Source organism: Brachyistius frenatus, unplaced genomic scaffold (genome assembly GCF_029030835.1).
Source record: "Brachyistius frenatus isolate BFR_SWC_R1_liver_20210118 unplaced genomic scaffold, ASM2903083v1 Contig_50, whole genome shotgun sequence".
NCBI lineage: Eukaryota > Metazoa > Chordata > Actinopteri > Embiotocidae > Brachyistius > Brachyistius frenatus.
In genome coordinates this window covers 2,722,605-2,747,351 of record NW_027210649.1, presented here as the reverse complement: position 1 = coordinate 2,747,351, position 24,747 = coordinate 2,722,605, and the positions used below count along the sequence as shown (strand labels likewise).

Sequence of the window (24,747 nt, the reverse complement as noted above, 5' to 3'; positions counted from 1 at the left end):
GCATAAAGAGAAGCACTGAAGGTCAGTTTTTGTTAGTAACTTCGGACGAATACCATCTTTAATTTTCAGCGAGTGTCTCCTTGTCAGACTTTATCAAAACTATAAACTAAAGTAAAGCTTCAAAACGCTAAAGTAGATGAAGGAAAAGTCTTTGTAGTGCTCGCATATAAAAAGTCAAAAGACAAGGTTACACTGACGATACACAAGAATGATTGAGCCATAAGTTGTAGTGATTTGCCTTCAGGCTAGAAAAGGGTTTTGAACTTTGACCGGCTTCTGTGAAAGGCCTTGTACCAGCCTCTCTCCATGCGCGAGCAACTAATGATGGACGTGTTGACGGGAGTATTTCCAGACAGAGCAAACATCAGGTCAATTTGCTGTCCTGCATAAATGCACCTCAAAGACCTTCCCCTCGACAACAGCCTCCTCACTGTGAGCTGAAGTATAGCTGCTATAAACATCTATCAGCTGGCAGTGAACTGCAGCAACATCAACGCAACATCTGGCAGTTTATGGAGACACAAATAAGAAAGTGACACGTCTACAGGGGTGATTTCAAATCAGATTCAGATGCTGTGGAGTCCCAAACACAATTTAAACCGACACAAAACAGTCTTAAAGGCTAAAATATCTCGGCACACCACCTTCTAATTATCGCATCAGCGATACTACTGGCCATCATATCAAACTGACCACCTGCATCCAAACTGCAACTCGCTGCAGACAAGATATCGACCTCGAAGCCGCTATAATCTCAGCTGACTGCGGTTGGCTCTGATAGGGTCGTGTAAAGGAACACTAGGCAGCAACACGAACTCCTCACTGAAGGCATTAGTGCCGTCTGAGCTCATGTTTTGCTCGGGATGGTCCGGCATCATAAATACAACGTGCAAGTCATCTCTGGTGGACGAGGCGGCACTACGAGTGCAGTTGTAACAGAGATTCATGTTATCAGTAACAGAAGCAGAGCAGAAACAATACAAGGGGAAATTACGGGAACCATAATGCACCACTTATGTTAAAATGTAACTGAAGAGCTTAAAGGATGTATATCTAATTCTGGGAACAATAAAATTATTGTAGGAGGAAACCTGTGAAAAGAGCATTAAAAAGGAAATCGTCTCACTCCTCTGCACAGTAATTATGTGTATTCTGATCACAGTCCATAAAATTACTAGTTTAAATTAGATGACATACATCATTGAAGTTTTTTACTTGTGAATATCATGCAGCAGAACCTAAAACTTTATAAAGGAGGATTTTTTTATTTATTTTTTTATATATGAACTTTTTTTTTTTTTTTTAACAATCCTATATTTGTTCAGTGGTATGTTTTCTGTGTTGTGATTGTGTGATGGGTTGCCCGTCCCTACAGAAGCTCAGGTTGGAGTCTGAAGTCTTTGCAAGTGTGGCAGGCGAGAGCCGAGGAGACAGACAGATCTGTAGCTTCCAAGTTTCCTCTGAATCTCAAGTTCCCAATCTCTGTCTCTTGTCTCATTCTTTCAGCCTCTCAGTCGTTTTATCCCCATCTTCTTGTCTTCCCTAATCTCTCACTGTGGCTCTACTCGGCTCTTTATCTAGGTCCCAGACAAAGCATTAAAGTGCTGAATGGAAGGGGAGGATATATTTAGTTGTGAATATCCATAACAAATATGTAATAACAAACACACGGCAGAATTGAGTAAATTAAAACACACACATTTTAAGCAGAGTAAAATTTCCCATGCAGAATTACGAAAGATGTTTCAAATACAAGCTAAGAAGCGAAAACATATTTCATCAAAAAGGAAATGTGATCATCTAAATGCAAGGATGCATTTTCCATTAGTCACTGTGTTTGTTGAGGGTTTGTGTTCAAGGCAAGTTTGAGCTCAAACTGCACGCCGTCCTCTCACGACAACAGGTGGAGTTTGAGTTGACAGAACAGTTTATGTTGTTCGCGACAGTCAACAAAGCTGTTTGCAGTTGACACCAAGGTTTCCACTCAATCAGTGTTGTGGAAAAATGTCTCGCACAAGCTGACTGAAGGCCTAACAAGTGCAGCTTTGTGAAAAAAGAACATGGCGTGCAAGAAGTATTAAACAATATGGTCATATATCTGGCATATATTTGGCTCGTGCTCTAAAATTAATGTTGAAATAAAGAGATTTAACATTTGTGTTTGGGTATAAACTGTGTCCATGAATTGGTGTATTATTGTATAGAGCACAAATATAATGCAGGTGTTGCACATAATATTAATGATCTGCTTCCTGAGTTTTGGGACAATTTTTTGGAAACAATGTTCTCGTTAAAATTAGTTTCAGTATATTTTTACATGTTTAGTAATTGTATTTTAGGATATTTTGTGGTGTCAAGTTTTTTGGAAAAGTTTGATCAAATATCTTTTCTGTCTTGACATCTTAAAGTTAAATTATTGAAGCAATTATTGCATTTCAACATATTAAACATCTTTAAAACCTTTCGCATTGAGGCAGTATTGACCTGTCGTTTGCAGTGTTGCTTGGTACATTATAAACAAAGACTAAAGCACCCTTCAGCACACACAATAAAAGTGTCTCGTGTCTTAAGTAAGGTGACCGTAAACACTTACCTCGTCCCATTCTGAGGTGAAAGATGGAGATTTCTCCAACCTCTTCTTGCCAGTGCTACAATTGGAAACAGACTCGCTACGGTTTCCCAGTCCTCCTTCCTCCTCACTAGGAGGCGACACGAGCAAGTCTGAGTCAGACTTGGAGAGACTGCGTGCCAGCTTGAGGTCCCCTGGAGGGCGCATCCTTACGGCCCCTAAGTCCCTGGGCTCCTTGTTCACAGTCGCATAAATTGCTTTTGGATCACAGTCTGTCAGGATGGCGGCCATGCTGGGACGACTTGGTGCCGGTGCAGCTGCTGCTGCTTCCTTTTTTGCTTTGGCAGATTTTCTTTGTTCTGGCTGGCCCTGGTTGGGTGGCAGAACACCTGGAAGCCTGAAGGGCTCCTCCTGGCTGTCAAAGACGGGAGAGGATCCGTGCAGGAGGCCCGTGAACTGCTCCGGGACACCTGCCCCCTGATCCTGGCTGAGCTGCGAGTTATCTAGACAAGGAGAGAAAAGCAACAGGAATCAGTGAAGAAAATAAGTGTGAGGCTGGAAAGTGGACTTCCAACTGAGGGGCAGATCCTTAAAGCAGGGCTAATAAGAAACCACCCACACAAGCCCTGAAACAGATCTGTAATTGTTTCCTACCAGGAGTGACGGAGAGAAAAGGAGGGAGAGAGAAGAGATGGCGTAAAGAGAAGGCGTATGTTGGCTGGAGGAAGAGCTGAATTCCAAACCCAGCTTGTAGTCGTCTGACGACAACCTGCTGGTGCCCGACTGCCTGTATTTTATAACAGGGATTTAAAGCAAGTCATCTCTGTAAGTAGCTTCTCCTCACAGGCCCACTTGAGTCACGTTAGCTCTGTTTTCTTGAAATTACATAACACTATAACTCCCCTCCAAGTTACTGACTAGACCTTCACACTAACATGCACATGAATTACAAGCACTTACCACAGGAGACAACAAACACGCCAAAATATACAGCAAGGAGGAGTGAAGACTTACACTGGCTGCCTCCTTCAACGAACACAACTCCTTAATGAGCCTGAATGGCAAGTGCAATTAAAAACAATTAGATTTTCCTCCTCCCGCTCCCGGAGGAATTACGGCCACCTAAGCCTCTTTTCCACAATCAAATAAGCCACAGCTTGACGGTGCCTCTTGTCATCTATGCTTTGGCTTGAGGAGAAAAAACACACAAGCCTGTACCTCGGTTGCACTGCAGTGATGCGTGCTGTTGTCTGCTGTGTGACCAGCAGCCCTCGGTGTGTTCAGGCTTCTAATTCTAGACCTTAATGGTGGCTCAGGAATGGAAATTTGAATCACCCTATCCTCCAGCAGTCAGACTCCTGATAATTAGTCCTGTGACACATGGTGTAGGGGTGTAGGGGTGTAGGAGTGAGTGTGTGTGCGCGCGCGTGTGTGTGTGTGTGTGTGTGTGTGTGTGTGTGTGTGTGTGTGTGTGTGTGTGTGTGTGTGTGTGTGTGTGTGTGTGTGTGTGTGTGTGGGTGTGGGTGCGGGCGTGCGCGTGCGTGTGCGTGTGGACAGTCTTTGCCAGGGTGACAGGGTCAGTGGGTGTTTGGTGACAGGGAATCTGGGGCAATGACACCACAGGAAAGAAGATGTCGGTTGCAACACTTTTGTTTGTCCTTCACCAAACAGCTTTACGCTAAACGTGCAGCCACACTGTCCCTGAAGGAGGGAAAACCGCAAAAGAGCAAAGCTGTGAAAGAGTTCAATCTACACTCGGTTCACTAAACTACCTCATTACCGTTTCGGGGTCCATTTGCAGTGGAGGGAGTGGGCCAACAACGCCCTGATCTCCCTTTTCACAAGTTACTAACCACTTAGACACATAGGAAAAGTGTGTGTGTGTGTGTGTGTGTGTGTGTGTGTGTGTGTGTGTGTGTGTGTGTGTGTGTGTGTGTGTGTGTGTGTGTGTGTGTGTGTGTGTGTGTGTGTGTGTGTGTGAGAGAGGTATAAGGGGTGGGTGAGTATACTGCACACATATGCTAGGATCACAGCTAAACTCCCACCTTCTTCTTGGCAGCTGGGGAGTGTGAACGCCCTATGAGCACATCAGTGTGGTTCCAACAATCTCACATGGAGTTAACCCTTCCACAGACCACTGCACCCCCCTCCCCCCACTCATACAGCTCGACGGTGGAAAGGGAGCACAGACACAACCTGATGTTATTGCAGCTCTTACAGATGGGTGAGGTCATCGCAGAGGTGGGAGTGTATTTTATTTGGCAACGAGAGCTCCATATCTCACTAATGAAGTCATGTTTGGTTTGCAGACGCTGTTAGAAGCAGTGCTGGCTGTCACTCCACCGTCGATGCAGTCCAAAGTCAAGTTATGTTCTGTTTGTGGAAAAATCAGCTGTTTTTATTCGAGATTCAAAAACATTTGAACTCTGGGTCATGTACTGCAGAATATCAATAAAGAACTGAAAACCATCTTTTGGACATGTGGACATTTACAGTCAAGCACGTAATCAAACACCTCTATTTACAGTAGTACTCAATAGAAACCAACCGTCCCTGTTCTGAAAGTCAGTACGTGATCATGTTCAACACCTTTACACATTCATACAATATGATAGCATGATGTGAAATCATGCACAAGGACTGTATTACAAATGAACAGATGTTGTCTGTTAGTTTCTCCTCGACATACATCTGCTGCAGTTCCTCTGCTGCACTGCAGTTCATAACAGCAACACAAACAAGTGTACATTTCAAAAACAAACATTCAGTACACGAGTACTGAAACTGTAAAAGCTGCACTTCCACTCCGAAGAGCAGAAACTTTGTATTGGATGAGCAGCAGGTAAACAATAAGTCCCCATCGCTACTCATAACTGAGTACTACTGAAGCCCAGCCTGTGGAGAATCATGGGGTGTTCCTACTCGTGAGAAATGGCCTCTGGAAACCCTATAAAACACCACGCAGCAGTGGGAATCTGTTGGGAAACAGTGTTTTCCTGCTGAGAACAGCAGTGTCTTTGTGACGGATAACAAAGCCCATGATATCGCTGATCGTGCATATATCCTGCACCTGCCACAGTTTGGTGCCTGACTGTCTACACATGGGGAAGGAATCGGACATCCAACCACTTTAGGCACAATAAAAATAATTTCCACGTGAGCAGAACTTAATATTTAAGCTCAGCCAGCTTCCCAGGTTTAAATAACATACAGAATGGGAAACATACATTTACCTGAATCAAAGTGTTTTTTAAAATAGAAACCAAACTTTTGTTTTTTGTGGTTTTAAAAAAAGAAATGGAGAATAAAACGCGAGTCACCAGAGATGATAAAGAAGGGAAAAAGGGGCTACAAGAAGTGTTTCACATTTCCCTCACTCCCTACAACATCATCCTCCAAACAACACTTGTTAAACGTGAGTCACAGATTTTTGAATCTTGTTGCAAAATATGTTCCACAAATATGAGTTCTGCTCTTGTTGAAAATTATTACAAAGTTTAACGTTTAAGTTCATTATGGCTAACCGTCTGAGGCCCAAGCTGTTCACAGGAGGTTATGTATCAGCACAAAGTCCTCTAAATCCTATTCCTGGAATAGAAACACTAAATATGTTAAATTGGAGGCTGAAAGTGTTTCCTCTTAATGTTTTAGCAGCAAGTACAAGAAAAAAATTAATAATCAGATGCTCAGTGAAGATTCACCTCTACCACTTTCCCTGTACCGCGTTCTACTAAGATCAAAGAGTTCTCATACTGATAGATTTGTTAAGTGAGACCTGTAACAGTGGTGCTGCTGCAGCTCCACAGTTTTCTTTAAAAAAAAAATTAAAAAAAATAAAACTTTTGCCCACTTTAGCAGCTACTTAAAAAAAAAAAAAACAGCCTGAAAACACACAACAATACTCCGCTCAACATGCCTACCTAGCTTTTTTTCCTCAGTTTGTTTTGCAAACATGCTCCAAAAATCTATTTATTCAATGAAGATGTCTGTATGCGAGTCAGCAAAACCCCAGCAGCCCTGCTCCTCATCTCCGCTCCATGCTTGACTGGATGACGTGGCATATCCAGCTTAAAGCTGGGATGTGGATCTGAGATAGGAATGTCACAATCTGATCAAGAATTCAGTTTCATATTGGCAGTGAAACGAGTCTTGCCCACTTGCCAAAGAATGTCAATCAGCCTCCTCCCGTCAAGCCAAATCCGCCGCGCTGCCCGAGAATGCCAATCGAGCATTCCCTGGCAGCGCTAATCCAAGCCGGGCCATCTCGAATGCATCAAACTCAAATGCATGTCTCCTGTTTCATTGACATGCCTGGCTTGTGATTTTTTTTTAAGTCTGATATGTCCACTCCATTTTTCCCTGCCCTCAAGGCATCACCAGCAGCGGTCGTTGTACCTTATTAGGTAACCAAAATGTGAGGACAGTGATCTCACTCACCTCCTTCTGCCCGAGGACCCGGCCGTCTAGGAGGGTGCAGACTGTCTTTCGTCTTGCTGGGGGCTCTGAGGTCGTTCGGGGCAGAGGGTTTACGCTATAGTGGGACGAGAAGATGAGCAACAGCTTGAGTTTACTCACAGCTACCAATCCAAACTTACCACGCTAACATTTCCTGCTGTGTTGTCAGACAATCTTGTTGGTGTCTGCTGTGGCTCAATTAGCCAATTAATAATCCAGACTAATTATCCAGCTAGCCAGAGCAGGTTTGCTTACATCAGCCATAATGTGACTGCAGATTAAAGCACAGATGACGTCACGCTGCTCATTTATGATCATCATGCAGCTGAGAAGCACAGCTAATTCAATAAGAAATTAAAATGAGCTGAAATTGTGGGCAGCAGGTGGGGTTGTAGGTGGGTGGCAGCGATAATAAAAAGCTGAATGAAAAGGCAATAAAATAAGATGTTGGCAATAAACAGAGCTAGCAGGTTGACAAAGACACACGGTTATGGGGGCCATTTTAAGATGACTTCTGCCTTCTGCTGACATATGACTCAATCTGTGACGGCGAAGAGAGCATCATTTTATTACATAAGGTGCTGTGGTCATATGGTAATGCTCCACATTCAAATTACATTTGGGAGACTGTCTAAACTCCATTAATATGGCTTTTTGTGCAACTCAAACTTTACAAATGAAACAAAAATCAAACCTATTCTTTAATGCAGGGGGTTTAAAAAAGTAGATGTATGAGATTAGAGAAAGAGTGTTATATGTACCTGAGGTAGGACACTGTTGGAAGACTGTGTTGTGGTATTCTCATCTGAGGAGAAAGAGAACAAAACAGTTAGGATAGATGAAGGATTATCTCGGTCCATTCAGACAATCTATCGCCAGTTCTGATTGTCAAGAGAGACATTACGCTGAGAATGTGAAAGTAATGTATCATAAAATCATGTATTATGCATGGCGACATTATCGGTCTCCGTGTCAGACAGATTTCAGATTAATCTTCCTGCCGGAGTGTGCAGATATGATGAAGCAGTTTTAAAACAGATGAAAAACAAATCATTTAACATTTCTGTCCAATTTAAGAGTTGCAGTAAAAGAAGAATTCCTTTTTTCTAACATTTATCCACATCTGGGAGGTATGGCGACATCAGTGATTACGCTCCAACCCTTCCAGCTCAGTGACGTCTTCAAATGGTTTTTATCAAGCCGAAGGGTCCTGGGGGGACGGTTTTAAAACATCTACATCAACAGCTAAGAATCAAAATGGCCTCCTAATTTAATCCCATTTAATCCAATTACATGCAGTGCCATTCAGCAGCCACGACCAAGGAGGGTCTGCTGATGTACACACAGTTAAAGGAGAGGGTTGACCGTGTGTGGACAGGAATGCATTCAGGTTTTGTTGTGTTCAGACAATAAAAAATAGGGATTGAAGCCAGATTTGAACCAGTTCTGCTAAAATCAAGCCAGGAAAGGATCACATTATTTACAAAGAGGTAAAGTGAGGGTGGTTTAACCGGGAATGTTTCTTATAGCTTATAGCTTTTATAATATTTAAAAAACTACTGGAAAAGTAAACTTTTTCCTCCAATTACTTCCTCTCTTCAGATTATACTAAAAGCCCACATTTACCTTTGAGGGATTGGGACTCCTGGCTGGGCGGTGGGACTTTGGTCTGTGCAGTCAGCAACAACTCGTACGTGTGATCCTCCTCCACTGGCTCTCCTCTCTCATCAATACTGCTACTAGTATAGAGGGCCTAGTATAGAGGGAAAAAAGAAAAGAGAGCAGAGGAGGGAGAGAAGGTAAAGAAGAAAACGTATTTTACATTGCAATGACTTGTTTAGTATTCATAGCTGGTTATACTTTATGATCCCAGTGTCTCTTTCAGCGAAGAAAATAAATGGAAAACTGGAAAATATTTTGGTTAAAAAATAAAATAAAAAAAACAACAAATTAATGTTGCTTCCACAATTCATCCTCAGTGGTCAGCCACAGTTTAGACCAGACAGGTTCTCTGACTTTGCCTTCACTCCTTTTCCACTTCACTTCTCCTTTCACGCCCCCACTGCCTGCACCCCATGCCGCACTCAGCTGAATATTTATTAAGAATTCATTTGAATTGAGCAGCGGCCGTAAAGAGAACAGTCTTGAAAAGGGGTCGCGGCTAAAAAGAAATGGCGTTCTCATTGACAGATAATAACTTCCCAACAGCCTCTGTGTCATTGTACTAACAAACCATGTTTCAACCTTTCAGAGGAGTTCACTTTTAAAGGTAGTCTTACTATGAACTGCTAAAAATTATTAATGTGAGAATCTACTGCTAGACTGCAAATGTTTCTCAAGGCTTTGTGAACTTAGCGCCTCATCTCTGAGCTCACCTCCTCCTCATGACCAGGACCAGGATGTGATGAGTGGACCAGGCGATCTTTCTGTAAATGTTCAGGAATACAAGATGTAATAAATCGACAGTTGCTAATCATCCAGTGTTAAGAAATGCAACATAAACCAACTCAACAGTAAGGTTTCGTGCCCCTGACATATGCAGAGAGGAGCACTATCTCCCTCTAGTGGGAGTTCTGCATTTCAACCTGTGACTGATGCTGCAAATGGCACACTTATACACTGCTGTCAAGTACAGAAACATGCAGTGCACTACAAGAACGCGGATGATGCACTTGAAACGGTCCAAAAAATGATATATTCACATGCTGCTCTTATTTCTGGTCAATTCAGAAGAGTGGTGTGCAGTTTAAGACAACACTATCCCGTCAAAATTCAAGTACTACACAAGTAAGTACTTAACATAAGTAAGTTCTAACATGCGAGCGCACAATTCATTAGTGTAATAAGGGAAGTCATTTGGACACGGCAAAACTCTCTGTCCTGAGTGTGAGGGTTTTAGTTCAAACTACAGCTCACCTTGCCAGCTTCACTATCAGGCCGTCCCGAGTCTCTATCAGAGGACTTTCCACTGGTGAGGCTGTCCAAAGAGTGGCATGAAGTGGCTTCAAACAGAGCTTCATACGGGCTCTCCTCCTCGGGCCTCGGGGCCAGCCCCGAGATCAACTCACTCATCTTCTCCATGTCACCTATCGCACAGGTCACAATGAATACAGGCGCAAACACAAACAAGGTAAACAAATTCTGAATTCAAAAAGTGAATAATAAATTCCCTTTGCCCTTTCCTGCTCAGTGTTTCTCCTGTAGATTGAATTCCTGCTTACTGTACAAACACACAGCATTTCTAACTTCGGACATCTGGTAAATATTACCCTTTTTGCGTGGGCTGGGACTCTCCCGAGGTGGAGGGAATGGTGGAGGCGGGAGGTCAATGTCAGGAGGTTTTCCAGTCATGTGACCTGTAACAAACAGGAGATTGCATCGTAGCAGTCAAATGTGATATCAAGAGGATACTTTCTATTTCAGCTCTCCAACCACATTTAGTCTTTACCGAGGATGAGAGCAACTATCTGTCTGCTCTTCTGAGAGGGCATGTCCTTGACAGTGTCCAGCGCTGTCAGGCCCTTCTGGTTGACGATGTTCACATCGATACCTGACAAACGACAACAGGAACACTCAGTACGGGCAGCTTTGTGTGGATATATGTACTTCATGAAGCAAGAAGTGCGATAAACGTTGCTTGTGTGGCGCTGAGGTCTGACCTGCACTGAGAAGTTTCTGAACCACATCTGCCTTCCCAAACAAAGCTGCTTCGTGGAGGGCACTGCCTTTCTCCGTCTGAGCAGGAAAAAAACAAAAAACATCCAGAGATGAGACAAAGAGAGAACATACATTCACACAGGAAACAAATGTGATTATTATGAAAATTAAAGCCCATCTGTATTTTCTTCTACACTTTCCGGATGAATCAGACTTAGTTAAATCAGCAGACGTCCACTTCCTGCACCCACAGGATTTATGACCGCCACGCGGTCCACTTCTTTACTGATAATTATGTGGATGAGGAAACAAAGCAGATCGTTTTCTAGCTCACAGGGCCACGCTAATTGAAACCTGCAGGATGCAGAGCCTGAAGGATACCGAATAGACTTCACACCCTTCATACAGACAAAAGGAGGACGGAGCAACGGGAGGGGCATCTCCAGACAGATGGGTGGCACAGTTTGATGAAGAGTCAGAGCCACAAGGTCCACCAGGGGGAGCAACGCAAGCTCTGACTTTGCAAACTGAGAATTTAAGACTTTTTCTGTTTAATCTCATAGCTTTAGAAGGAAGTAACAGAGGAAGTGCTGCAAGAACAGATTAAGTCACCCCACAAGATGTAGGCCATTGCAGTATTTTAAGAAACACTTGTAAACAGAAGCTTTTAGGTTAACATACATCCGTATAGACACGTATATAGAAACAGAAACACACCTCATAGTTGATGTCCATGCCGGCGTCCAGTAGCACCTCCACCACAGACAAGTGTCCGTTCCGAGAGGCCAGATGCAAGGGTGTGTGCTTCTTGGTGTTGCAGCTGAGCAGGTTGGGGTGAGCGATGAGCAGCAGCTTGACCACCTCCAGGCGGCCGTACAGCGCGGCCAGGTCCAGTGGAGTCTCGAACTTGTTGTTCCTCATGGTGGGATCAGTGAGCTCCTCCAGCAGCAGCCGCACCACCTGGGAGTGGCCGTACTGGGCGGCACAGTGCAGCGGCGTCTCGTTGTCATTGTTCTGTTGGGGGTCGAGATCTGGGTGAGAGGCAGCTTGGAAAATCGCCGACAAAGACACAGGAAGTAAAAAAAAAAAAAAACTAAAAAAATAGATGAAATAAAGGAGAACAGGATAGAATGAAGACGGTTGAATCGTATAAATGATGCTATTGAGAAAGAATGCCTCAATGAAGTATTTGTCAGAGTAAACCAATCAGAGCCCACCACACTCGCAGATTACAAGGTCATGAAAAAGCACCAACGATGAAGAAGCACAAAGTGAGGCCGGGGGGGGGGGGGGGGTATTAACTGGCAGAGAGGGGCCGTCGCAGGGTGGAGGACTGGAAGACATGCATGGACTAATGAGGACAGGTGTTTGGATGGCACTGAGCGCCAGGGGCAGCAGGGAGATAGCTGAGATAGACAGGCAGGTGGGGAATTAGCGGAGACATGGAGCACCTTAACAAGAGGTCAGAATGCACTGATGTCACAGAGCGACAACAATCATGTGAAATTTAGAATGTACTAAAAACCGAGGAAAAGATTAGTGTAGTGTTTTCAAACAATGAAAATGCTACACTGTGACTGCTGTGTTTCTATATTCACTGAAAAAGATACATGAAATTAAAAAAAATCTTTATTTGAAAAAAAAATTGTATTGCCAGTTATCTGACAATTATGATGTAATATTATAGGAAATGACAAAAAGTTGTAAGAAAATGCCATAATAATTTCCCAAAACCAAAGGTCATCAATTACCTTGTTTTGTCTGGCCAAGAGTCCAAAACTCAAATATATTCAGATTATAGTTATATATAATGCAGAAATGCAAACGAAAAAGCATTACCTGATTATAGAAATAGTTGCAGATGAATTTTCTTTCCATCAGCAACTAATTAACTGACTAATTGTTTTAATACTAGAAATCACAATGACTACATGTATGTGATATTAATGGCCTGTGTTTCAGAGCAGAAGATGCAGAACAGGCCAACAGAACATTTAAATAAATGTTTCTGTGCATTATTGCCACTAATTGACTGGAACCCAGAGGAAATACTAAGGAGATGACTTCTTATGAGTAGACACTAATGGATTGGTGTCCTTCATGTTCCCATTACAGTAATTAATCCTTTGTCACTTAACATTTAGCCATATTTTTGAAAAACATACTAGCACAAAAGCAAAAACAAAACAAAAAAAAAAAAAAACAGCAATTAAAAGCAGTAATTACAACATAAACTCAGTTACTAGTGCTTATTGGATCTAATGACTCACATCCAGTAACAAGATCAATGACTATTAGACATCAGAGAACTTCCAACACTGCTGAAGATCTCTACCACAAGCAGCCAGCAGGGGGCGGACGCTGCAATCCTGGAGTCAAACTATCAGAGCTAACCAATTCAAAACAAGTCACACAATGATAACATGGGCAGCCATAAGACAGGACTGTGCTACTGGGTTTTTAGCTAAGGAATGAGGAACAGAAGTAAATTCAAATACAAAGATCTTTTGCAATCATTGTTCTCAGTCTCCGGGAAGTGTGATAGAGCAGTAAATCTGTGAGTAACAAAAGTAAACAGGAATAGCAGACCTGTTTAACCACATAGCTCTCTGGCTCTGTTAAAATACCAAGAACAGATGGGTGTGGCAGAAAATGCTAGCTATTGTGGAGCCACATGCTCAGAGAGTCAGTCATTCCAGCCAGCACAGAGCCACCTACAATGGACTGACAGTTGGTGTGAGAAGCCCCCACATGGACACACAATGATGCCAGGCTGGGTGATTCCCAGAGGAACATGCCAGCTGTGCCACTGAAGACAGGACATCGTGTGGAGGGGGGAAGGGGGGGGCAACGGGGGCACTTCAAGACAGGTGTCACTGATACTTTAACAAAGACCAGATGGGATCAGCAGGTATCTCCTTCATTGTTAGAGCGGAGACTCGGGGAGAGAGAGAGAGAGAGTATTGTACTCTGCTGCCAAAGCAGGTCACAGCTTGAGCAGAGACACAGGAGGTGGAGCCGAGGGAAACAAAACGGCACCTGCCGATCAAAAGAGGGGACACAGAGGCAAGAAGAGAAAAAAAAAAAAAAAAACTTCTCTTGGGTGAACCAAACAGAACAAAACAAATGTAAAACAGCTTCAAACAATCCTTTCTCTGAGAAGTATACAAAACAGACCTCGGTTTTTGCTGCATGGGTGGTTTCTTTAGCTGGATTTGTGATTTGTGTATACTCGTCTTTGGTTTTTAAACAAACTCAAATGTACACACATATGCGTGCTCACGCAGAAAAGGCCGGACCCCCCCGTGAAAAGAGCGTGCCGTCTTTCATCTGTGATGCACCATCAAGCACTTGTCACAGATTTACTCTGAGTATTTAGATGACTTAAGCAAGCGAGCGTACATGCTGTGATTATATCAGCATGATTCACCTCCTCAAACGTGCAGGTCTGCTGCCTCAATAGTAATCCAAGTAAATCTAGCGTGAAATAATGTTTTGCCTTTTCTGTGATTGCCGCAGTGGAGATAAAGACAGGAAACACAGGGAGAAGCTGGAGTATGACATGCAACACAGCTCCGGCCAGCTGGGGAGCGAGAGAGTTGTGCGTCACTGCAATGAAATCACCCAAGAACCGACTGTAAAAACAGGCCGGATGGGGTGAAACATTAATCTTTTTCTCACAATATTAAACTAGAATGCACCAAAATGCACCTATTTGACAAATACCGCGACCTCAGAGCTTGCGCTCATGTTGATGCCAAGTGTCTCCCCTGACAGCGTGGCGGTCAGCGCACTGTAGCGATGTGTCAGCCAGCATCTGATCGTGTTAAACATGGCTGACCAACCGTTTGACTCACTGATAGGCAACGAGCAGCAATGAAACAGAGCCGCGCCTCCTTTGATGTCAGCACTGCTCAGCATGTTACTCACACAGAGGCCTTCCACTGCTGGGTCCAGGAACTCTCAAAAACCTTCAACACTTGTGTTTTGACTGGAGTCCGTCTTTTGATTTTAGCTTTTGAATATGTGCCCTATTTGTAAAATCGAATCTACTTTCCTCCTGGGTATAAAGGTTTATCCCGTTGGCTGAAAATCAGGAGCATGTGTAAATTATGAACCAAATTATGTAAATTATTAACCAAACCTTTATGCTTTAACTCTAATTAATGTGATTTACGTGGAGAACATGCAGCATATAGACGGAGCAAATTAAGTCCAGCATGTTTATGGGTCAAAATGAGTCCCGTGTAATATAGGGTATTACAACTATGCGCGGCCACAAGCACACACCTTCAGAGTTTGCTGTACCTGAATAACACATATATATATATGTACATATATATATATACACACACACTGTTTGAGCTCCTGTAGTGTAGTGCTTCCTGATTTGGGAAACATTTACACAAATTTATTTATTAACCATGGAAGGATCACGCTGATGAAAACAAGCCACAACTAGAAAACCAGCTATTTAAAACTCAATCTACTCCACAGTTTCTGCACAGCACAGGGGTTGCATTAATATTCACATGCAAGACTTAAAAACATTCTCCTATTAATGCAATCAGAAGAGAGCAAACATGGCAGAAGGGAAACTAAAAATGGGTAGCCTGGTTTCAAACTTATTTTAGCAGACTGATTGCTATGCAGCAAACACAGTCCCACTTGAAAACACTGCTGCTCTAAGTTAATTTGTAATATTTGGTGGAACAGTTTCATATTGTTGTATAAGAAGGACTCAGTGGGTTCCTGCATGATATTTCACTGTGTAAAGTCCACGATCGGTTTTATCTCCTCTGTGCGAGCGCAGGCCACGTGAGCACTCAAACAGTCATGTATTAACAAGACAGAGCTCTGAGGGCTGTTGCGCAAAATGGTAGCGATGACTGGCAGCCTTACCGGGAAACTGATTAGAATTCATATGGCACAGCTCAGACTTCCTGGATGGACAGTACAAGTTTTTATGAAAATCCTGTCTTTACTGCGGAGCTGCAGACATCATAAAAACCTCATCCTGATTTAGACCTCAGTACATGTCAAACAAGAAGAGATTAAGATCTCCACTGCTGTCTGCTGCTGATTGATAAACCCCGACTTAACCAAGAACATCTGGAGATTATATCCATTGTGTTCTCATGCTACACAACGTCCTGAGACGAGAGGGGGACCAAGACGCAGGGCGGCAGAGGGAGAGGAGGATGTTATGATTCTCACAACCTGGGGCTGGGAGACGGTAACACGGTTTGACTAGCGACCTCTGGCACGTGACGCGCAGGATGGCAGCAGAGCGAGGCAGCGGTTACGTCAGCCTGGCCCCTGGTAGTAGTGGTAGTAGTAGTGGTGGGTGGTGGTGGTGGTGGTGGAGGGTTGGGCTGAGCAGCTGTTGCAGCTAGTATCCCAAAGGTCTGCCCGTGCTCCACGCATGCCAGTGTCCGTTGTCACAACCTGAAATACTGCGAGCTCGTGTACATTCACAACAGGGTTTCCTACAACATTTTCTGTTTCTACGAGTCATCAACAATCAACAAAGTTTCAGAAATGTATTTTTCAGCTATTAATTATATAATCTCTTTTTAAAATTTTGTGGGTGACCTCCCGCTGCCCAACCCGCTTTAGTAGTTACAAGCACTATATAAACATTAAATAAATCATTTATAACATTATGTAATACTCTCTATATGCCGACAAGAGGCCATTTTATAGTGTTTTAATGTTTAATATTTGTCCATAACTATAAGGATTGTTTTTTATAGTCATTTCAATAATTTATTAAGCTTTTCTATCACCTAAATGATCATAAATTTAATATATTTAGGTTTAGGGCTGTTGATCAGAAGAACAAGCGATCTAAAGGATGCCACTTTGTACTGTGGACCATTTTTCTTTTCCATTTCCTACTATTTTATTACAAAATTAATTGACAGATTAATTCATAGTGAGAGCTAATTGTTTGTAGCAGCTGTGATATTTTTCTCCATTTGTCAGGGGCTCTGTAATCTGAATTCCCAAAGTATTCTTCTCATTAAATGCACCGCAACAATAACATAAAAGCTGGCTTTCATAATGGATTTTTATGTGAACACTGTCACGCATTCCAGAGTAAACAGGCCTTGCAGTGCTATAATGAGATGGATGTCGAACTGGCTTCCTGCCATAGATTGTAATTCTCTGTGCAGTCGACTTTTCCCCCATTTTACAGGAAAGATTAGTTTGCCCTCCATATTCGACTTTATTAAATGGGACACACTTTCTAAACTGCATAATTTAAAACCCTTTAAGACATTATAGCAGATACTGTTTCTCCTCCTCAAGTAACAAACTCCTCCAATAGAATACACACCCTGAAATCTGCAAATATGAAAGCATGACAATGGAGAAATCCTTCTGTTGAATAACAAGATGATCCCTCAGGGGCTCTTCAATGATGCTCCCACCTCTTCCTGCCATGACAGAGACAAGAGCGAGTCCTGGAGGACGAGCAGGGAGCAGAAGGTAAGAGCAGGGACAATGACGTGTTGAGGAGGCGAGAGCTGGACACCGAAGTGACAGACAGAGGGGATACATGAGCGTGATGTCTGACTGCAAACTTGATGTCGCCAGGAAGGAAAGGAAACTCTGCTCTACTTGATAATGAAGTGGCCAAGTCAGAGAAATTACTTCTGCATCTGCCATCAGAAACTTGTCCCTGTCAGCCTTTTTGAGAGCTGACAGAGGGACAAACCTGAGAGACCATTTCCTTTCTGCTTATGCTCTGAGCTCAAATCTGCAAAAGGCAAAATATTTCAGTCATATCTTCTTTAAATGTCATCTATTTAAGCTTTCTTGAGCTTAGGTTTTAATATATCTGAGTGTATGCAGGGTCACGTACAGTGCATCTGAACCGGGGTTGGAAATGGCCAACATATATTGTATTAGACGTGTGACCTATATAAGAGGACGGAGGCTTGGTAAGTGGTTCCGTGATACGAGTCTGGGCAGACCAAAGGCTACGGCTTATTCTGGTGTAATATACAGAAAACATGGTAATTAACCAAAAAATAGGTCAGTGATGAAAATGATTCAATGCACACTGCATGCAGGTTCTCTGGTAGGTGGGTTTCTAGCAACAATGTATTGGAAAATGTTGTTGTACTGTATCAAATATTATTTTTTTGTGATGCTGATTAGTGTTTTAAGATGAACATCCACCTCCTGCCTGTCTATTATTAATTAGTGCATTAATTACAATGTCACAAAATAGTGAAAAGGATTAGATGTCTTGCAAAATGTACATGTCTAATGTTCTTTGTTTTTGTCCGACAATCAACAGTTCGAAGGCCAAAAATAAATAGATCAAAAGAATAGTGTGTTATTCTAGGAAATAATCTGACTAATGAATAATGTAAATTATCATTAGTTTCAGCCTCAAATAGTTACTGATTAATTTCCTGTTGACTAACTCGTCATTAGTTTTAGCTCTAGAGCCTAAAACTGTTTTTACGACATTGCTAGAACAGGATGTTTAAAACTGTGTAATGCTCGTAGTCAGGGGGCGGCAGAGTTGACCTAGGTCAGGTCCTGTGGTTTGTGGTCGCAGCTCCCCTGCTGAGGCGTCTGAAACATCATCAAAGTGGCCAACCCACAGAGGACACGATCAGTAGGAGAGAGCGCAGTGGTTTTAATGAATAAACATCAGTCTGGCTGGCTTCCTGGACCAGGAGGGCAGAAACCTGGACCCAGCCCAGGCTGATTTCTTGAGTGTCCCTGAAGTGGACCTCTGAAGTTGTAAGTCCCCCATGAGCCCTGGAAAACCTCATCTCGCACCTTACACAAACACAGCATCTCCTCACTGGGTCACTCACCACCACTATAGGACCAATAAGCAGTGACACTGTTACTATGACAACGTGCCACCTCTTCCTCCCCTCAGCAGAGCAAGCTGGGGGGTAGGAGGAGGAAGGAGTCCATCCACCCATTTACACACTCACACAGACAAGCATGGCATGGCAATCTCTCTTTGATGCTGATGCAAAGAGACTGGTACACTAAAAACCTCCCATCCTCCTCCTCATGAGATGGCGCTCTGGTCCTGGAGTGTGATGAGAGGGGAGGCAGGATGTACCTCGCCCACTCAGTCACATGATGCCATCAACCGTGACCACAGTCAGGGTCAGAGCACCCAGACAGCATCCACGATTCTGATTTATTCATAAAAAGGCATCAATTATTCAGCTTCATGACCAGGTAGTGGCACCCGAACTATCCCAAAAGTGTTTACATTTAGACATCATTCAAAATTTCAGCAGAGCACAGGACTTAATGTGAAATCCATCAAACGGACTTAATTTAAAACAAACAGCAAGACAAATGCAACCGTTGCAGGATAATTCAGTCTGATATATAGCAGCACTAAAGAAAGCCAGCCTTCCCATCCAAACACTAAGAAGATTAGTCCAGGGAAAATGTGACAATGTACAAAAATAGTGCGCAGCTTTATCTACAGGCCCGGGTGGGTTTCCAGCTCTGCCTGCAGATAATCAAATCACAGAGCGACCAGCATGTTCACACTGTTCGCTGCACTAACTGAGAGGGCGACACTGTCAGAGACACAGTCGGCTCTGCAGCTCTGCCGTCCTCCTCGTGTAGAGACACTGTGACTGGGGCTTCCCTGGGCAGCTGGATGCAAAAAGGATGTGCTGAAATATTGAAATCTTGTGTTTGTAACTTGTAATCTAATCTTCCTGGTTTGTAACCTGTGCATCTATGAACAGCAGGTGAAAAAAATACCCAATAGTACCGACATCTGTTGTGGGTTAATATTCAAGCAGCAGAAAATAATTTCGTGATTTTTAATAACCCTATGAGGATTTATTTTGAGGGGCAGAGCAATATTTTCAAGCAAATACCTCAATATCAACGTCACAATGAGATTTATTTTTTTTTCATAAATAATCCTCAGTAATGTGGATATAATGACTAAGTAGGTAAAGGCAACAAAAAATAGATCAGCTGGAAGAGTCTGGTAATTTAAAAAAAAATTAGGTCACTCTGGTAATGTGGACTATGAAAAGGAAAAGAGAACACTTATTAAATATCAAAGCTCTTACAAGATCCAAAATCAAACATCACATCTAGTCTCATATCACAGTATTTCTATAATATCGATATATTGCCCAGTCTTAGTACTTAACTTTTGCTGATTAGCACTAAAAGACAATAGATACCCTAATGGGAGCATCATTTGTTTTTTAGGTATTTGATCATAAACCAAAGTATTAGACATACTGAAATTATGGCCTGATGACAGCTCTAGATAAAAAAAAAAAAGAGGATCAAAGTCATTTTTATTTATCCTCATGAAGATTTCAACCAATGTCATGACAATCCATCTGTTGTAACATTTCAATAAAAAATAATAAAAAAATAAAAAAAAAAAAAAATCCCAACCTTATGTTGGCTCCTGAGCAAAAATGATGGGCCTAGCAAAGAAGTCTGAAAACCATGAATGTCAGAGCGTATAGTAGATGCCAAGTTATTTTTTAATAATGAGGGGAAAAACTGGTGAAAGAGGAAAATTCAGGTCATCATCAAGGTTGTTAGGGGTCATCCTCTGGGACACCATGAACATCTGTACAAAATGTCATGCCAATCAATTAAAAGGTTTTGAGAAATTCCAGTCAAGACTCCATTCTTGGAGCCACGCTGTGAGCTTATCGTTTGTGATTTTCTCCTATGTGTACTATTATAAGTTTAATATGTTGGGTTTGTGGCTATAGGGCAAATCGGATGAAGGTACCTTGTGATGATTATTCATCATTCATGCATTTTGAGGGTATATGATTTATGTAGCAATTGAAAAAAAAAAAATTCTTCTATAATAAAAATATCTATTAGTTGCAATACTGCACAATTCATCCATTAGATACTCATTTTGCATCATTACACAATCCAGCAGTATCCAGTAGCCAACAGTGCTGCGTGCTAGTGGCGGGTTTAACAGAAGACTTCTTGTAAGCTACTTCTTCTTTCAGCCTTCCACTGTTGAACGATGGAGTAAAACTTTGGTTGTTACAGATTTAAAGGATGGTGTGCCTTGCATGAGCCAATATTTCCCCCCACAGCTGGATGTGTGGCGCCGACAACTGTTCTGCTTCAGGCTGTAGAAGTTTTCCTTTGGGTCAAATTCACTCCATTTTTCTCACCGAGAAGAGAAAGACTAACAGATCACCAACAGTAGCCCCTAAAGGGAAAGTCATTTTCTAAACTTTACACCCAAAGCCTAATTAATTCCTGATCCTCATCAAAGGGCTTTTGCAGCAATTCTGTAACATGTAGCAATGCAATAGAGGTCTTGTTGTAATGCAGTGTTGCCTACGTTAAACATAACATCTCGATAAAATTGGACATCGCAAGCGAACATGGGTAGAAAGCCAGACAGCGGAGATGTACTGATAGCGAGCAAAATTAAAAGCGTCCCTGTGTCTCTGCAGCAGAGAGACCCCGCAAGCAGCAGCAGCAGCAGCAGCAGCAGCAAAGCAAACCCAAGCACAGCAAAACTACACGGCAAAAAAGCAAAGAAGCACTTCAAAAAGGAAATGTTGTCTTCAGCAGCACTGTGTACACACCTTGGCATTAATATAGGGGTCAAAGGGCCCCCAGCGTTTGAATTCTTTAGGGTCTACACAGCTCTGGGAGGAGGGGAGAGAAGATAGGTGGATGGTTTTGGTTCAGACAAGCAATGAACGAATGAGTGACGATCACAAATGAGTCAAACTAAATAAAAAAAGGAGAACAAAAATCTGAGTTGAGTTAATGAACAGTCAGATGTCATGAACAGGCAGGGAGAAATGACACAGAATGAGACTCCTTCATCGAGTTGACTTTTTCTGAAAGTGGCTTGTTCAATCAAATCTGATTACATGTAAGAAGCTCATCATGGGTCATTTCTCCTCATGCCAAACGGGACGGGATGGTTTCTGTCTGCAGCATGTGTGTGCAGGAAGCAACCAAACAGACTATCAAACATAAAGTGTTAAAACGGTTCAAATGGTTAGAGGAAACGAGCACTTCTCATCATAGCGCAGCGTCAAAGCACTTCGAGTATCACATTATCAAAGGAGAAGTCAAGACTCACGATGCACTGAGGTTAATGCACACTAGTAGCTTTCGTTCTGGCATTCGTCTTGTTCAAATATATAGCATGCCATGCTGAGCTAGGACTTGCAATTGAGAGATCTCTATGCAGCATTTTGTTACTAAAACTGACCTCTTTCCTAGAACTGCTCTTATCACACTACAAGAGATTAAATTTACGGCGAAGTAAAGTGTCATCGGTATAAAAGAGGGCTACGACTCGACCACACGGTCTTAATTTGTCTGCTGGAGAAACAAATATGTTGAAAAACTCAAACAAATTGAAGAACAAATCATTTTAGTACTGACGTAATTTTTCGACTGAAGAAATTAACAGCATGGTAAGACTGCAAAAGTGACCAAAATGAACACGTGCACACTAACGCAGAGGAGGAAACTCGGTGTCAAACCTGCTCGTTGAGTTTGGGGTGTGAAGGTCCTTGGTGAATGAGAAGTTTTACGATGTGCTCGTCTCCCTTCCATGCAGCCAGATGAAGAGGGTAGCAGCCCTTGTTGTCTGCGATGTTGGTCAAGGCCTCGTTTCGTAGCAGCGCCTCCACCACGTCGCTGCAGATGAATGAAGGGGGCAGGTCGGGTCAGAAAAATGCCAACAGTCCAAACCGCACTAATAAATACACACAGCCTGAGCAAACAGCCAATCAATAGCTTCATCTTACCCCCGAGGGACGACTGTCTGCGAGGGCAGACCTTGTTTATAGCGGAGCGTAAACAGAGTAGCTGAAACAGGCTGCAACAGGCTGCAACACGGGCATTTCTCCCAAATCTCAAAGTTTATACGTCACTCATGTACCTGTGTCCATTGAGGGCGGCGTGGTGCAGGGGGGTGTATCCAGTGCTGTCCACACAATTCACATTGGGGCCTCTCCAGATGCTGCTAAGAGTAGAAATGATTGTTAGGCTTCCATAACACCGGCAACACAAAACACACACACACAGACACACACACACACACACACACACACACACACACACACACACACACACACACACACACACACACACACACACACACACACACACACACACACACACACACACACACACACACAACAACCACCACCACCACAACAACAACAACAAACCAACCCTGCCTGCCCCTCTGTGAAGTCTCTAACTGAGGGTGTGACTGACTCTGTTCTGATTGCTGTCTCAGGGCTGCAGTCGCTCACACCGGCTGTTCACATCACACCCCAGCCCCACCTACAGCACATACAGGTGGGGGTGCACCTTCACACACTCTCTCTCAAGAGAAACATGTGAGATGAAGAAGCACTGCGACAACAGCAGAAAAACCAGCAAGTGAAAGAGGCACCATCACCAGCGAGCAGCAGCTAAGATGAGCTAATTACATCTAGTTGACAGTAACTCTGTGTTCTGGGTCAGGTCCTGGCAGCCCGGATAGGCTTTTGTTATTCTACTTAACAAACAACAAACGAAGCACTGGGATGCAGCCAAAAGGCGAAGAGGGGGTAAAAGTGTAAGGAAAGGCCAGCATTTGTTCAGCACTCTCTTTCATTTGAGTCAAACTCAGCTGTCAGCTCAGCTCAGATTGGTTTGTTTATTTTAATTTGCAGAGAGCGCTGTGGTGAGGAGGAAGGAGAGCGATGGTAGAAGGGGGCAGTAAAGAAGGATGGAGGGAGTAATTTAAGAAGCTAAAGGATGTCTGGTGAGACAGTGCCAGGACGGGATGTGAGGCTCCCTGAAAGACCATAACACATCGTAAATAAATCATGTGAATAGGAAATCCCAGCACTGGTGAACCACATATCTGAGACCAGAGTCATTTGCCATACAGAAAGAGAATTGGATCAAAACAGTTGGGCCTCACAGAGAATCAATGATAAATGGAGGAGGTTTTTTTTTTTTTTTTTTTTTTTTAAAGAGATGAGAATATTTTTGTTGCCTTTTTCTTTTACAATTTTACTTTTGATTTATAATAGAAAACTGTCTCAAAACCGATGGAAAATACTGAATTGACAGTCAGATAGCTCCATAAATAATTACTGACCTGGATTTTGATGCAAGCAAATAACTTTGATGAATGAAGCCTTCGGAGAGAAGCAGGGATAGGAAGAGCAGCAAGGGCTGTTTTATTTTTATTTAAGTTAAAATACCGGCTCTGGGAGTTACACACATTCACTGACACTTTCGGAACGGATCCATAACATAATCAGTGTGTCGAAGGTGATGACAGAAGGATGCTCAGTGTCCTCACTTCGAGTGTGTGACTTTGCTCCACTCACGCGGCTCGTTTTTGCCGCAGTAATGGCTGTTTTGCCCCCCTAAAATACATCTCCTATAATAGCTCTCAGAGCAGCCTGCAATTACACAGTCAGAGCCGTCTCATTAAATAAGTGTCTTGGAGGGCTCTATAGCCTGCAGAACAATGAGCCTGACAGAGCCCAGACACACACAGATCCACCATCCTACTGCTCATAACCTAAGCTGTTTGTATCTTACAGCAGGCCTCATCTTACCGAGTCAGGCAGCCATGAAGTCATGGGACATCAAGAGCAGGGCTGGGGTGAAATACTACAGCGGGAAAATGTGGTGGGAGGAAATGCTGGGAACTGATCATTTTTTGTCAGAGGGGGAAAATATGTGAGCAGCGATTATCTCGGCTCTGCAGGAATCACACGCATACGTTTCCTGTCTATTTCAAATTGGTAGTAAAGAGTAAAGCAACATTGCCTTGTCCATGGCTGCTGAGCACATCAAAAAGGAAAACAGAGACAGAAACAGACCTCTAGTTGCTGTCCTAGATAAAAGAGTTATGTAACTGCTTGGAGCAAAAATCCCATATACAAATTAACATAAACATGAATAGAGCAGCAAGTACGACTGGAGAATCTGACAAAATCGTCATCACTTATTCTGTACTCCGAGGATTCTGTAATAGAAATGTTATTTTATCCTTTGATCCCAGTTCA

The 24,747-nt window shown here is 42.9% G+C and overlaps 1 protein-coding gene across 12 annotated transcripts in view; it reads right to left on the bottom strand.

Annotated features, from left to right (window-relative positions):
- Positions 1 to 24,747, bottom strand: part of LOC138624330 (ankyrin repeat and SAM domain-containing protein 1A) — a 62,634-nt gene that overhangs the window by 27,918 nt on the left and 9,969 nt on the right. For 8 of the 12 annotated variants that reach the window (XR_011311142.1, XM_069704424.1, XM_069704429.1 and 5 more), the window contains exons 2-14: positions 22,608 to 22,691; positions 22,207 to 22,363; positions 21,289 to 21,351; positions 11,399 to 11,695; positions 10,684 to 10,759; positions 10,473 to 10,574; positions 10,294 to 10,380; positions 9,941 to 10,110; positions 9,400 to 9,450; positions 8,651 to 8,777; positions 7,786 to 7,829; positions 7,007 to 7,100; positions 2,594 to 3,072 (exon numbers count right to left, since the gene is read on the bottom strand). Coding sequence is in view for 10 of the 12 variants with exons in the window: in XM_069704424.1 (XP_069560525.1) it covers positions 2,594 to 3,072; positions 7,007 to 7,100; positions 7,786 to 7,829; positions 8,651 to 8,777; positions 9,400 to 9,450; positions 9,941 to 10,110; positions 10,294 to 10,380; positions 10,473 to 10,574; positions 10,684 to 10,759; positions 11,399 to 11,695; positions 21,289 to 21,351; positions 22,207 to 22,363; positions 22,608 to 22,691 (1,831 nt within the window). In the remaining 2 variants the exon portion in view is untranslated. The remainder of the gene's footprint in view (positions 1 to 2,593; positions 3,073 to 7,006; positions 7,101 to 7,785; positions 7,830 to 8,650; positions 8,778 to 9,399; positions 9,451 to 9,940; positions 10,111 to 10,293; positions 10,381 to 10,472; positions 10,575 to 10,683; positions 10,760 to 11,398; positions 11,696 to 21,288; positions 21,352 to 22,206; positions 22,364 to 22,607; positions 22,692 to 24,747) is intronic. The other 4 variants (XR_011311143.1, XM_069704426.1, XM_069704428.1 and 1 more) reach the window with 3 other exon arrangements.